The following is a 13,588-nucleotide window of genomic DNA, read 5'->3' as shown; positions in this document are numbered from 1 at the left end:
TCAAGTTCCTCTACCTTTATCACATGCCCTTGTTGTTTTCAAAAGTGATTCTGAGAATAAATCACTGTAACAGTTTAATGGGCTGGGAGTGTGTCTGAAGCACCAGTCTGGATTACACACCACAGAGACTCAGAAGGGACGGTGGTTAAAGGCACCAACTGGCTTACCCTTCTGTTAAAATTATACATAGAGAACAGCTGAGACAGAAAATAGGACCTAGAATACACTACAACTGATTAAAGCAGAGCAAGTTAAAATTTAAATTAAAGGTAAATACCATCTCGATTTTTAAGGCAGCTAGCTCACCCTTGTGGACAGAAAACTACACAACCACCAATTCCTTCCCAGACTGCTTCAGTAAGAAACCACACCAAAACTGGGGAGCTGACTCAAACCAATAGAAAGCACTGACGATTTAAGCCTGAACAAACTTTCTGAGCAGGTCCATATGGCGTATAAATCGTGTTAGCAATCCCATGCCTGAAAATTCCCCTACATGATACGGGAAGTCTCTGAAAGATTCTTAAACTCAAATCAAATATAAAACCAAGAATTTGCTGAAAACAGTGGAGCAAGAATCATTATTTACAAATAAGTTTCCATTGTACGGGAGACTCAACTCCAAAAACTTATAGTGGCAATTTTTTAATCTGGCAGAGACCACCTAAATTCTAATGAAACCTAACTACAAAAATATTTACTGCAATATTTATTTTATTCTACAAATATTTGTTGAGTATCCATTATATGATAGGTTCTCTCGAGGCTCTAGAAATAGAACAAATAGCAAGCTACTGCATTTCTATGCAGAGGATCAAAGCACTGTGAAGCAACAGTTTCTTCAGAATCAGTGGTCAAAGAAGGTCACTGCAGACATGTAAACTCCCTGAATGTCCACAAGTAGTCAACAACCCAAACAGTCACCAGTTATGACACAAAAACACACGGAACACTAGGCAGGTATTAAAAGCTTCAGGTAGAACTGTAAGCATTGATGGAAGATGTACAACATATACTATAAAGAAAGCAAAGTGAGAAGAGAGTGTATATGAATCTATGTGTATAAACTTCTAAAAGCAAATGCTTAGATGTGGGTATATGTGTTTAAAATACCCCAAACTGTTAACAGTGATTATTTTCAGGAAAAGGAATTTGGAGTGAGGAGATTCTATATTCCATTTCATGCAAGTGTGTGTGTGTTCCTTTCATTTAAACACTGAAATTTTTTTTTTTTTGGAAGTAAGATTGTTCACTCTCAAATAATGCATAGGATGGATTTTTTAATACATGTATTTTTATTATATAATTTTCAAGTATACAGCACTAAAATTCAACATCTGCATATACTGCAAAGTGATCATCGCAACACAAGTCTAGGCATGGTATTTTTAATATGTAATTAAAAGCCAAATCAGTATAACAGAAAACACTAGCCCACTATTCTTGATCTATGTGAAACTGTTATAATTCTAATTCACAGACTTAACACACCAACCTCCCACTTAGAAAAGGTGTTAATAAAATCTGTGTGTGTGTGTGTGTGAGTGAGTGCTCAGTCATGTCGAACTGTTTTGTGACCCCGTGGACCATAGGCCACCAGGATCCTCTGTCCATGGCGTTCTCCAGGCAAGACTACTGGAGTGGGTTGCCATTTCTTACTCCAGGGAATCTACCCAACCCAGGGATTGAACCCATATTTCTTGTGTCTCCTGCACTGGCAGACAGATTTTTTACCACTGCATCACTTGGGAAGCCCAATAATAAAATGCCTGTCTAAAACTACAACTCTGTGTATAATATTTGGCTTAATGTTAAGCATGGCACAATCGTCTCTTGTGGCTCATAAAACCCCCTAGCTCGGCCTTATTTGGTAAAAATTGCTCTCTGTAAGACAGAGAAAGGAAGATAACTAGCCCTGCTTCCACATGAAACCACTTGTGAAAAAACTGGGGAGAGCTTATCAAATTCATCCAACAGACAAAGGGCTGGAAAACTTGGTCTTGTCTCACCATTCAGTTCAGTTCAGTTTAGTTCAGTTGCTCAGTCGTGTCTGACTCTTTGCAACCCCATGAATCGCAGCACACCAGGCCTCCCTGTCCATCACCAACTCCCAGAGTTCACTCAGACTCACGTCCATCGAGTCCGCAATGCCATCCAGCCATCTCATCCTCTGTCGTCCCCTTCTCCTCCTGCCCACAATCCCTCCCAGCATCAGGGTCTTTTCCAATGAGTCAACTCTTCCCATGAGGTGGCCAAAGTACTGGAGCTTCAGCTTTAGCATCATTCCTTCCAAAGAAATCCCAGGGTTGATCTCCTTCAGGATGGACTGGTTGGATCTCCTTGCAGTCCAAGGGACTCTCAAGAGTCTTCTCCAACAGCACAGTTTAAAAGCATCAATTCTTCAGCTCTCTGCCTTCTTCATAGTCCAACTCTCACATCCATACATGACCACTGGAAAAACCATAGCCTTGACTAGATGGACCTTAGTCGGCAAAGTAATGTCTCTGCTTTTGAATATGCTGTCTAGGTTGGTCATAACTTTTCTTCAAAGGAGTAAGTGTCTTTTAATTTCATGGCTGCAGTCACCATCTGCAGTGATTTTGGAGCCCCCCAAAATAAAGTCTGACACTGTTTCCACTGTTTCCCCATCTATTTCCCATGAAGTGATGGGACCAGATGCCATGATCTTCGTTTTCTGAATGTTGAGCTTGAAGCCAACTTTTTCACTCTCCACTTTCACTTTCATCAAGAGGCTCTTTAGTTCCTCTTCACTTTCTGCCATAAGGGTGGTGTCATCTGCATATCTGAGATTATTGATATTTCTCCCGGCAATCTTGATTCCAGCTTGTGTTTCTTCCAGTCCAGCGTTTCTTATGATGTAATCTGCATATAAGTTAAATAAGCACGGTGACAATATACAGCCTTGATGCACTCCTTTTCCTATTTGGAACCAGTCTGTTGTTCCATGTCCAGTTCTAACTGTTGCTTCCTGACCTGCATACAGATTTCTCAAGAGGCAGGTCAGGTGCTCTGGTATTCCCATATCTTTCAGAATTTTCCACAGTTTATTGTGATCCACACAGTCAAAGGCTTTGGCATAGTCAATAAAGCAGAAATAGATGTTTTTCTGGAACTCTCTTGCTTTTTCCATGATCCAGTGGATGTTAGCAATTTGATCTCTGGTTCCTCTGCCTTTTCGAAAACCAGCTTGAACATCAGGAAGTTCACGGTTCATGCACTGCTGAAGCCTGGCTTGGAGAATTTTGAGCATTACTTTACTAGCATGTGAGATGAGTGCAATTGTGTGGTAGTTTGAGCATGCTTTGGCATTGCCTTTCTTTGGGATTGGTATGAAAACTGACCTTTTCCAGTCATGTGGCCACTGCTGAGTTTTCCAAATTTGCTGGCATATTGAGTGCAGCACTTTCACAGCATCATCTTACTAATACTCAAACGCATTTACCACAGAGGAACATTCAGATCCCACAAGCAGATTATTCAACAACTACACATGTCCTGTATGTTAATGTCCCTAAATTTGATAAAAATATTTTAACAATTAAGAAATTTTAGAACCCCAATGATTCAAAAGTAAAACATATTCCAAAAAGAATTTTCTGAGACAAATAAGTATAACTACTGTGTGGCACTTCCCAGTCCCGGGTGAAGCTCCTATTTCCAAAATTAGCAAATCAAAACAATACCTTCACTCCATGTGACAATTACAATTGTATATTTAAGAAAGGCAGTGCGTAAATGAGTCTTATTTTGAGTTTCTTACCTAATGCAGCAAAATTTTCTTCCTCCTGACCCTTTTCCAAAGAGGTCATCATTTCTGAATATAAATCAGTCCACCAAGGATTATATTCCAAAACCTGTTTAACTGCCTCATCTTCCATAAAGTCAGCTCTGGAAAAAAAAAAAATTAAAAAAAAAAATATATATATATGAAGGGGCTTGTTACAAATAATCGGGCTGGTTTTCACTGTTTAAAATTTTACCTTAATTCATCATATTTGTACTAGAAATACAGACTAATTCAAAGCACATTTCAAGGCAAGACTGAGTGCTGCTATTACTTTCACTGTGGTTACTAATCATCAAAAATGAAAAGTAAGCCTCAGACTAAAGGGATATTCGACATTTGTGATCTTTTTAAAAAGAAAGTACAGAGAAGACCAGTCCCCTCTAAAGTTCTATGTCCTATACTGCAGTTATGTGGGATGAAGCTAATCTGAACACACAATACTCATGAAGACCAGGCCTTGTGCAAAGTTGGCAAATATTACAAATTTTCATAAGGTTATAATAAATTGTATTTTAACTCCACCACCACCAACAAAAATAAACACATGAGAACATTTAGGATACCATATAATCACAGAGGTCTCTCACTCACACACACACACACATCTCATTTTTTACTATGTGCACTCATGTTTCCTTCCAAGACACAATCTATTTCATTTAGCTATGCTAATATTTATAGACCCTAAGTCAAAACTATTGCAAAAGATAAAAGGAACTTTCATAGAGAACAGAAAATTACTTTTCCTGTACTTTATTTTCTCAGTTTTAACTAGAAAAATAACTGCTACATTTAAAGTAAACTCTTTGAAGACACTTATTCAGAAACGATGCTGTCTTACAGCTTCCCAGGTGGCACTAGTGGTAAAGAACCACCTGCAAATGCAGGAAACAGAAGAAATGCTGGCTTGATCCCTGGGTTGGGAAGATCCCCTGGAGGAGGGCATGGCAACCCACTTCAGTATCCTTGCCTGGAGAATCCCATGGACAGAGGAGCCTGGGGGGCTACAGTCCATAGGTCCCAAAGCATTGGACACAACGGAAGCAACTCACCATAGCACACACAGCACAAATACTATCTTATATTCAAAGTTGGAAATTGGAAAAGAATGACAAAAAGTACAACTTATGGTGGAAAATTCATTGATATTTCAGGTAACTAGAACCTCAAGACACTGGTGGTTTTGATACACTGGATTTTCTAGTTCATAGTTTCAATACTTTAAAGACTTTAATAGACTTTAAAGACTTTCAATTGAGTTACTGAAATCTTTTTAAAATTAGAAAGATCACAGATAACTTACTGAGTTCTTTGGATGTGGCAAGCACTGCACTAAGTGCTTTTCATTCATTATTTCCTTGAATACCCACACCACTTCAACAGGCAACAGGTGCTATCAATACTCCCCTTTTACACGAGTGGAAACTGAGGGCTGGAAAAGTTGTTTCAGGGTTAAGGTCAAAGAACCAGTGCGAAGTGGGGCCAGGATTTGGACCCCTTTAAGTCTCAGTCTGAAATCCAAGCTATTAACCAATATAAACATTCCATTTTTATGAGTGAGGAAATAAAGCACATATTGGACAAAACTGAACAGCAATTATCTTGAAGGAGTAATTCGCAGTGCCAGCTCCTCTCAGGATCAGGCTGTTGCCCAGGATTCTGGCCTGGACAGTTAGGTGGACCACAGTGCCCTCCTCAGAGACAGTGATACAGGATGCTAACAGACTCGACTGGAGAGGGAACGGCTTCTGCTTTGGGACGAGTTATTTGAGGTATCCTTGTCCCCGAGGCAGTCACGTATGCAAACCTGTGCTCAAAAGAGACACACAGAAGTCCTGAGCATTCACACAATTACTGAGGCGAAAGAAAAGGACAGAACACCCAGGGTGAAGTGGCCACATGAGAGGAAAGGGTGTTGAAAGCTGGAGCACCAAGGACGTTTAAGTCAGGGATAGAAGAAGAGCCCATCTGAAAAGATGCTGTTTTTTCCCCTAGGAAGAAAAATAATAGGGGGAAAACCCTCTTGTAAAACAGTATCTCTGCCACCTTCATGCACACCCCTCAAAAAATTCAAAATGTTTTGAGTAAAATCTCACTAGTACAGTCTCTCATCTAAACAGTGATGGTTCATTCCTTGTGATGCCCAATATCTAAGGTCAACTGATGCTCTATGTTCCAGAATAAACTATTTTCAAGTTTTAAAATGCCATGAGTTCAATGGGCATTCACTGAGTGCCCTCTCTGTGTGGCATAAGAGAGAAGACCAGTAAGATTCTTGCCCTGTCCTTCAGGGCACCACAATCCAATGGGAACAACAGACAAAAACACAGAATGTTACAAAACAATGCGGTAAAAACAAGATGAGCTATAAAACATGAGCACTTCCTATGCCAAGCTGGATGCGAGGGCGCCAGGGGGCGACAATTGAGCCCAGCCTTACAGGATAAGCCAAAGTTATGCAGGGAAAGCAGGAAAAGAGGAAACATCAGCTGGCAAAGGGAAATTAGGGGTGAAAAATGTGTGAGAAGCAGTGTGGTACAGGTGGGGAGATGCAAACATTCATTATTGTCATCATATGAAATGTGGGCAGGGGGTGGCAAAATAGACGCCACAGAGGCAGGTGGCATCCAGATAACAGAAAACTTTCTATACATGCTAAGGAGTAAGGCGTTTATGCTTTAGGCAAAGGAGAGCCCAGTAAGGCCTTAAGCACATTTTCACCCTCAGTAGACACTGCACTGATGGTTTTATGGTTGATGGATCTACAGAAGAGCAGGGCTGGAATGAGAAATGCCAGCTGGGCAGTTAGGGGACAGCTGCAACAAGCCAGACACAGATGAGGGTCAGGAAGAGATGGAGTGAAGCAAAGCAGAAAGAGATAAATGGTACAATTTCAGGATTGACTGGAAGTGTAGAATAAAGAACAAAGTCCAAGGTGAATCCCAGGTTTTCAACCTGGGTGAGTGAGTAAGTGAAGTTGCTCAGTCGTGTCCGACTCTTTGCGACCCCATGGACTGTAGCCTACAAGGTTCCTCTGTCCATGGAATTTTCCAGGCAAGAGTACTAGAGTGGGTTGCCATTTCCTTCTCCAGGGGATCTTCCCGACCCAGGGATCGAACCCAAGTCTCCCGCATTGCAGGCAGACGCTTTACCATCTGAGCCACCAGGGCAGTCCCTCAGCCTGGGTGACTGGGATGAAATAAAGGGCATCCTATCAAGCAGAAAACTCAGGAATATTTTACCGGTAAAATGATGCATTCGATTTTAAACATGTGGAAATAGCCCAGTCGCTCTCTAAACCCTTCACCTGGCTTTTCTTCAGAGCACTTATCACAATAGAAATACTTTTCATTTCCCCACTGGAGTGTAAGCCCCATGGTAGTGTAAGCTACCATGTATTCACCACTCTCTGCTTGCTGTCTGCAACACTGCCTGACATGGAAGTCATTCAAACAAATATTGGTAGAACAAGTAAGTATATACATGAAAGAATGAATAAGTGACATTTTATTCCAGTGTTTTTTCCAAAAGTTGCTATTTTGAATAAAGAACCACACTGGGAAGGAGGCGAACCTTTCTTTTCAGGCTTCTAATTACTACTTGTCATTTTGAGATCTCCTCAATAAATCCAGGAGCTTGATCATTCTATCATCTTCTTTACCAAATGTATAGTGCTGAACATTACAATTTTACATGACTCCCCAGATTAAGAGGTATAAACTACCTTATATAAAATAAATAAGCTATAAGGACATATTGTACAGTACAGGGGATAGAGTCAACATTTTATAATAACTTTAAACCAAGTATAATCTATAAAAATTGCCAATCACTATGTTATACACTTGAAATGAATATAATATTAGAAATCAACTACACCTCAATTTTTAAAAATGAATAAATAAATAAAAGGTCTTCTCTTGGTCCCCAAAAAGGTACTTCAAATGCTATAAAATCATTGTTGTCCCTTTTCTTATCTAGTAGTTATTTTGAATGTTAACTAAAAATCCTTTTATTTTCTCCAATAAGGAAATAAGTGAGACTTTATGAACTGGTTAACGTAAAATATATGCCAACAATTAAAAAAAAAACCTTGCCTGGGAAGGAAAAAAAAAAAACTAGGCTCAGGTAGAGAAATATGGAAATTACAATAAGCAAAAGAGGAAGGACTATTAATGAATGTTTCAAAATTCCTTCAACATACTTTATTGTAAAAATAATACCAAAAGAAATTTAAAATGGCAAGAAATAGATAATCAAAAAGTATAATGGATCAACTTTACATGCTCAGCATTCTGCTGGGATGCAAAACTTATGGGAGAAAATATCACACACTGGCACCCAGATTTTACAAGAAAGGATTTTTAAAACAATAATAACCTGAAGTCGTTTACATGCGCCTTTGGAATGTATAAATTTTTGTATATAGTCAATTTACCTCACTGTGTTCTGCCTTAGGGTGAAATTTAAATTAGTTTTCCTTAAGCTACTGCAATGGAGAAGGCAATGGCACCCCACTCCAGTACTCTTGCCTGGAAAATCCCATGAGTGGAGGAGCCTGGTGGGCTACAGTCCATGGGGTCGCTAAGAGTCAGACACGACTGAGTGACTTCACTTTCACTTTTCATGTTCACGCACTGGAGAAGGAAATGGCAACCCACTCCAGTGTTCTTGCCTGGAGAATCCCAGGGACAGGGGAGCCCAGTGGGCTGCCATCTATGGGGTTGCACAGAGTCAGACACGACTGAAGCGACTTAGCAGCAGCAACAGCAGCAGCAAGCTACTGAAAAACCTGACAACATGAAGAGACATCATGACTTGTGAGAGCAGGTCAAACAGCTTGAAAACACCATGCATTATGCTAATGTAAAATCTACTATGTATTATGCATGCATATCACATTATATACACATAAATTTTAATACAATACATGCAGTGTATCGTCTTCATAGTAGGTAAGGATGTAAAATAAACCTTTCCTTCCACTGTATTAACCATTAAGAATGACAAAATAAGCAGTGATTTTTAACCGAAAATTTAAAAGAATTTTACTTGCACTTCACTTAATTCAACACATTTGGGCGAGTCAGTCAGCTAATATAAATAAAGAGTAAAACAAAAATGACAAATAACTGGTCTTATTCCTACCAGCTTCCGTTATAGCTCAGTCGGTGAAGAGTCTGCCTGTGATGCAAGAGATGTGGGTTTGATTCCTCGGTCAGGAAGATCCCCTGGAGAAGGAAATAGCAACCCACTCCAGTATTCTTGCCTGGAGAATCTCATGGACAGAGGAGCCTGGCTGGCTATAGTCCAAGGGGTCACAAAGAGTCGGACACGACTTAGTGACTATACCACCATCACCATTCCTACCAGAAAAGTCACAAAGAATCTTTACCTCCTGACTCTCGCCCTCCAAGTTGCCCGAAACTGAATTTAAACCGCTCATGTAAAAAGCACCCTTCCTAGAGTAATGCAAAAAACATTTCATGCATACTATTCAAGAAAATGTGCTTCTGGATAAAGACACAGAAGATAGAGAAAAATAAGGGCTGCTTCTAATATTACACTGCTAACTATAAATTCCAATTTCTTAACTCTCTCAAGCCATATCACTATTCTTGAAGTTTTAGAAGAGAAGAGATAGGCAGTTCTGCTAATTAAGCTCCCTCCCACTCAAAATCTCTGTCTTGTAAAGCTCAATCTGTTTTCATGCTTGCCCAGGAAAATTCGCTGACAATGAAATTTCCAATTTAAATATTCAGCATGATTTTAAATGGGTTTCTTCAAATTATTCTTCAGTGGACATTTAAAATCACAATTGGAGAGATAAAGGTAATTAGAAATGGCAATGTAAACGGAGTTGAATCTCTCAGATATCCTCCAAAATATAACCCACCCTACTCTTACACAGCTTCCCTGAGGATGTCGAAGAGTTCCACCATTCATCATCACATATCATTCAACCCATTTGCACATCACAAGATATATTTCTGCCATTCCAATTAGTCTCCCACTGAGTCACAGGAGATAGAATGTTAATCACAAGAGCAACAGCAGTTAAACTGAAATAGTGTACATGAAAAGGAAATACAAAATGACAAATGGAAAGACTCTTTTCAAGTCCCAGATGAGTCACTTAGCAGTGGTGTGACCTTGGGTGAGTCCCTTAACCCCCTCTTCCTTACTGCTGTGAAAACTGAAATAATCACACAAGTGAACTCGATAAGCTGAGAGCACTATACAAGGGAATAGCTGCATACGTAACAGTTTAGAAACTGCTGGCCCAGAGTATGGGAAGAACATTACCTGAGGTCTATATCAAAACACTACTGACATCCTAAGAAAGCTGTCAAGTATTCACAGAGGCCTGGGGACAATCACTTCCTTGCAAGAAGTGCTGCTATTCGTGGTCAATGAAACACATCACAGTCTTTCCAAGGCAAGTGATTATTTACCCACCCCTTAGTTTTGTTCCTTCAACAAACATAAGCCTGACAGAGACACATGATAGCTCAAGACACAACTGATGCAGGTGGGAAATAAAGCAAAACGTAAAATTAGACTGTATTTATATCCTATCCCAATAAACAGTTATTTGTTCATTTGAAATGGATCCTCGATTACAGGTGCTAGTGGATAAAAGTGTTGGGAAAACCCACCCCTAGATCAGCCAAGAAGTGCAGTACATGTAGATTCAAATTCTTAAAGAAACTGAAATGTGTTTTTATTCATATATACCATTAATCACAACAGAGTCTCCTGAAAAGAATGGTATGTATTCTCAGGAATGCAGTGTTCTATTTTAAAGCCTAGAGAGCAAAAAACTCAAAGAAGTACATTAAAAGAATTCTGTGGTGTGCTGAAACAAGGTAATGAAAAGTAGCACCTTACAAAGATCACCGAGGTATAACAGTTGTAGGTTAATTTAAATGTCAATTAAGGTCGTGAGCTATCACTCATTTCTGGAGTCCAAAAAGCACATGCCCAACATGGTCAAAAAGGCACTCAAATTTTTTTTAATGCTCAATCTCAAGTAAATTATTTAAACCTTAAAAAATAAAACTCAATACTTACAGATAGTGATCAGGATCAAACTTGGCCAGCTCAGCAGCCAGGCGTTTCTGCCTTCGTTCAGCAGCAGAGGTGAAATCTGGATCCTTAATATCGATAACATCACTCAATTCATCCTAAGAACACCCAGGAAAGAAAGAATAATTGCTGTCTCCTATTTGAGCCATGAGATATGTAATTTTGTACAAAATGCCCAAACACAAGAAGAATCTAATTGATCGGTAAGTCATTATACCACCTGTGACATTTAAATTCAAATCCAGCAAATGTTTGTTAAACATCTACTATTTGCCAGGCCCTGTTAGAAGCTTTCACATCAATTATTTCATTTAATCCTTACAACAAACAAACTGACTAACATGGATTAAAGCTATAAAATTTAACATGAAAACCAGAACAGAATAAACCTCTGCAAGCAAACAGGAACATTTAATTCTCCATTTATTCCCCCATTTACTCCCAGAGATTTAAAAATTATGAAAGGGCAAATTGAAATAAATTTCTAGACCCAAGATGGAGCTGCTGCTGCCAGGGGTGCCACGTCAGCAAACCAAAACTTAGACAATTTTCATGTCCCTGTAGATACTCCCCTTGAAGAGAAATGCAGTCTTTTTAGTCAGGCCCCCAAGGCCAAGCCAACTCTGGGCTCTGTCCTTATTTCCTTGCCCCTTTTCATCCCTAACAAGAATTTTTAAGGACAATTTTAATAGACATAATTTCCACTTGAAAATTTAAAAATCTAATCCAAAGTAATATTCAACATTACCGCATGTTTCCTAGGTCCAACTCTACAAAAAACACCTGTATTAGTAAAACCACCTACATTCCACATGGTCTTTTTCCTTTTGACTAGAATTATGGAGGGAAAAAACCTCATACAATACAAAATATTTCTAAAGCTCTTTTTTCTTTCTTCAATCTCCCCATTCCCACCACCAACTGCAAGGGATAATAAGCAAACTGGAAGCAGCTTGAAGATTATTAGTTGAAAAGAAATCAAGGGAAATAACTTGGTAGAGGTTTGTGAAGGCAAACTGTTAAAAGACTTGTAAATAGAATGATTGGTTGGTGACTGATGCCCAGGCTTAAAGCCAACAGCTGCGGCACAGCAAAATCACTGCAATGAAATCAGCTATACAGAATCTGCCTGGAGAAGGCAATGGCACCCCACTCCAGTACTCTTGCCTGGAAAATCCCAAGGACGAAGGAGCCTGGTGGGCTGCAGTCCATGGGGTCTCGAAGAGTCGGACATGACTGAGCGACTTTTCACTTTCATGCATTGGAGAAGGAAATGGCAACCCACTCCAGCATTCTTGCCTGGAGAATCCCAGGGACAGCGGAGCCTGGTGGGCTGCCATCTTTGGGGTCGCACAGAGTCAGACATGACTGAAGCGACTTAGCAGCAGCAGCATATGGAATCTGCCAGGGAGAGACTAAGATACAGAACTCTCCACACCATCAGAATTCCTACAATTAAAAAAAAAAAAAAAAAAAAAACCTCCGAAAAAAAACCTCTCAGTCCTACCACAATCCATTGAGCTGAAGTAACATCAGCTATGGTTTTTCCAGTAGTCATGTACAGATGTGAGAGCTGGACCATAAAGAAGGCTGAGCGCCTGGCCACCTGATGTGAAGAGTCAACTCATTGGGAAAGCCCCTGATGCTGGCCAAGACTGAAGGCAAAAGGAGAAAAGGGTGGCAGAGGATGAGACGGTTAGATAGCATCACTGACTCAAATGACATGAAATCTGAGCACACTCTGGAAGACAGTAAAGGACAGGAAAGTCTGGCCTGCTGCAGTCCATGGGGTTGCAAAGAGTCAGACACAACTTAGCAACTGAACAACAAAACATCACCAACACTTAATGTAAGCATATCCTAGTAAAATGAAGGGGCCCAGGGGCTCTTTCATTTTTGGAAGTCACATCCAGAATATCTGAATACTTCAGAGCACAAACCTTCTGGGGAAAAAACAGATCCCCAAACTTGGAAAAATCTACATTCCAAGAGTTCTTTCACAATTTACTTTTGGGAGGCTCAGAGTGAATTTTCCTAAAGATACATGATTAAGATTCTCTGGGCAGCCCACAAATTTACTCAATTCAAAATAAACTGGAAATACAGAGTTTACAAGCGTGAGTACTAGTTTAATTTTTCAGAAATATCTCTTCCCTGAGCAGGACAACCTGGACTCTTTCTCTCTCCTCTGCTTCCTCACCTGCCTGACATCACCTCCTCAACCACAGAGACAGGAGGGGCAGTGAGGCAGGCCTTGGGCAGCATGGTGGGGGGCGGGGAGTGTGAAACTGGAACAAACTAAAAAGTGAAGTTAGCTTGGAGCAGTGAAATCTAAGGCATCTGTCAAACAAGAGAAAGGAAGAGAAGAGGACGAGAAATGACACACTACAACAAGGCGAAAATGATTCTTGTTTTTCTTTCATTTTGAAAGTACTGCTAAGGTCAGCACTGGGAAAACTATTTAAAGATGGGCAGCGCCAAGAAAAGGTCATGTGGGATCTAAACAAGGCTAATGTGAGTTTCAGCAGAGTGAAGGCAGAGACTCTCCAGAGAGAAAATGAAGAACTGTGTGCCCATCAGGCCAGTAGGTCTCCTGGAAACAACAGCTTCAGGTCCCCAGTGTAGCTGAGAGAAGGAAAGGGCTGGCAGGCCAGCATCCTGCGGCTGCTGGCAGCAGTGGTCCCGGGAGCC

The 13,588-nt window shown here is 40.2% G+C and overlaps 1 protein-coding gene across 1 annotated transcript in view; it reads right to left on the bottom strand.

The window, feature by feature from the left end:
- The window catches only part of SHQ1 (SHQ1, H/ACA ribonucleoprotein assembly factor), a 98,636-nt gene that overhangs the window by 72,051 nt on the left and 12,997 nt on the right, over window positions 1–13,588 (bottom strand). The window contains exons 5-6 of the mRNA XM_069561637.1: window positions 10,883–10,995; window positions 3,782–3,909 (exon numbers count right to left, since the gene is read on the bottom strand). Of these exons, the coding sequence (XP_069417738.1) occupies window positions 3,782–3,909; window positions 10,883–10,995 (241 nt within the window). The remainder of the gene's footprint in view (window positions 1–3,781; window positions 3,910–10,882; window positions 10,996–13,588) is intronic.

Source organism: Ovis canadensis, chromosome 19 (assembly GCF_042477335.2).
Source record: "Ovis canadensis isolate MfBH-ARS-UI-01 breed Bighorn chromosome 19, ARS-UI_OviCan_v2, whole genome shotgun sequence".
NCBI lineage: Eukaryota > Metazoa > Chordata > Mammalia > Artiodactyla > Bovidae > Ovis > Ovis canadensis.
Note: the sequence above shows the minus strand (reverse complement) of the source record. Positions and strands in the feature narration are given on the sequence as shown.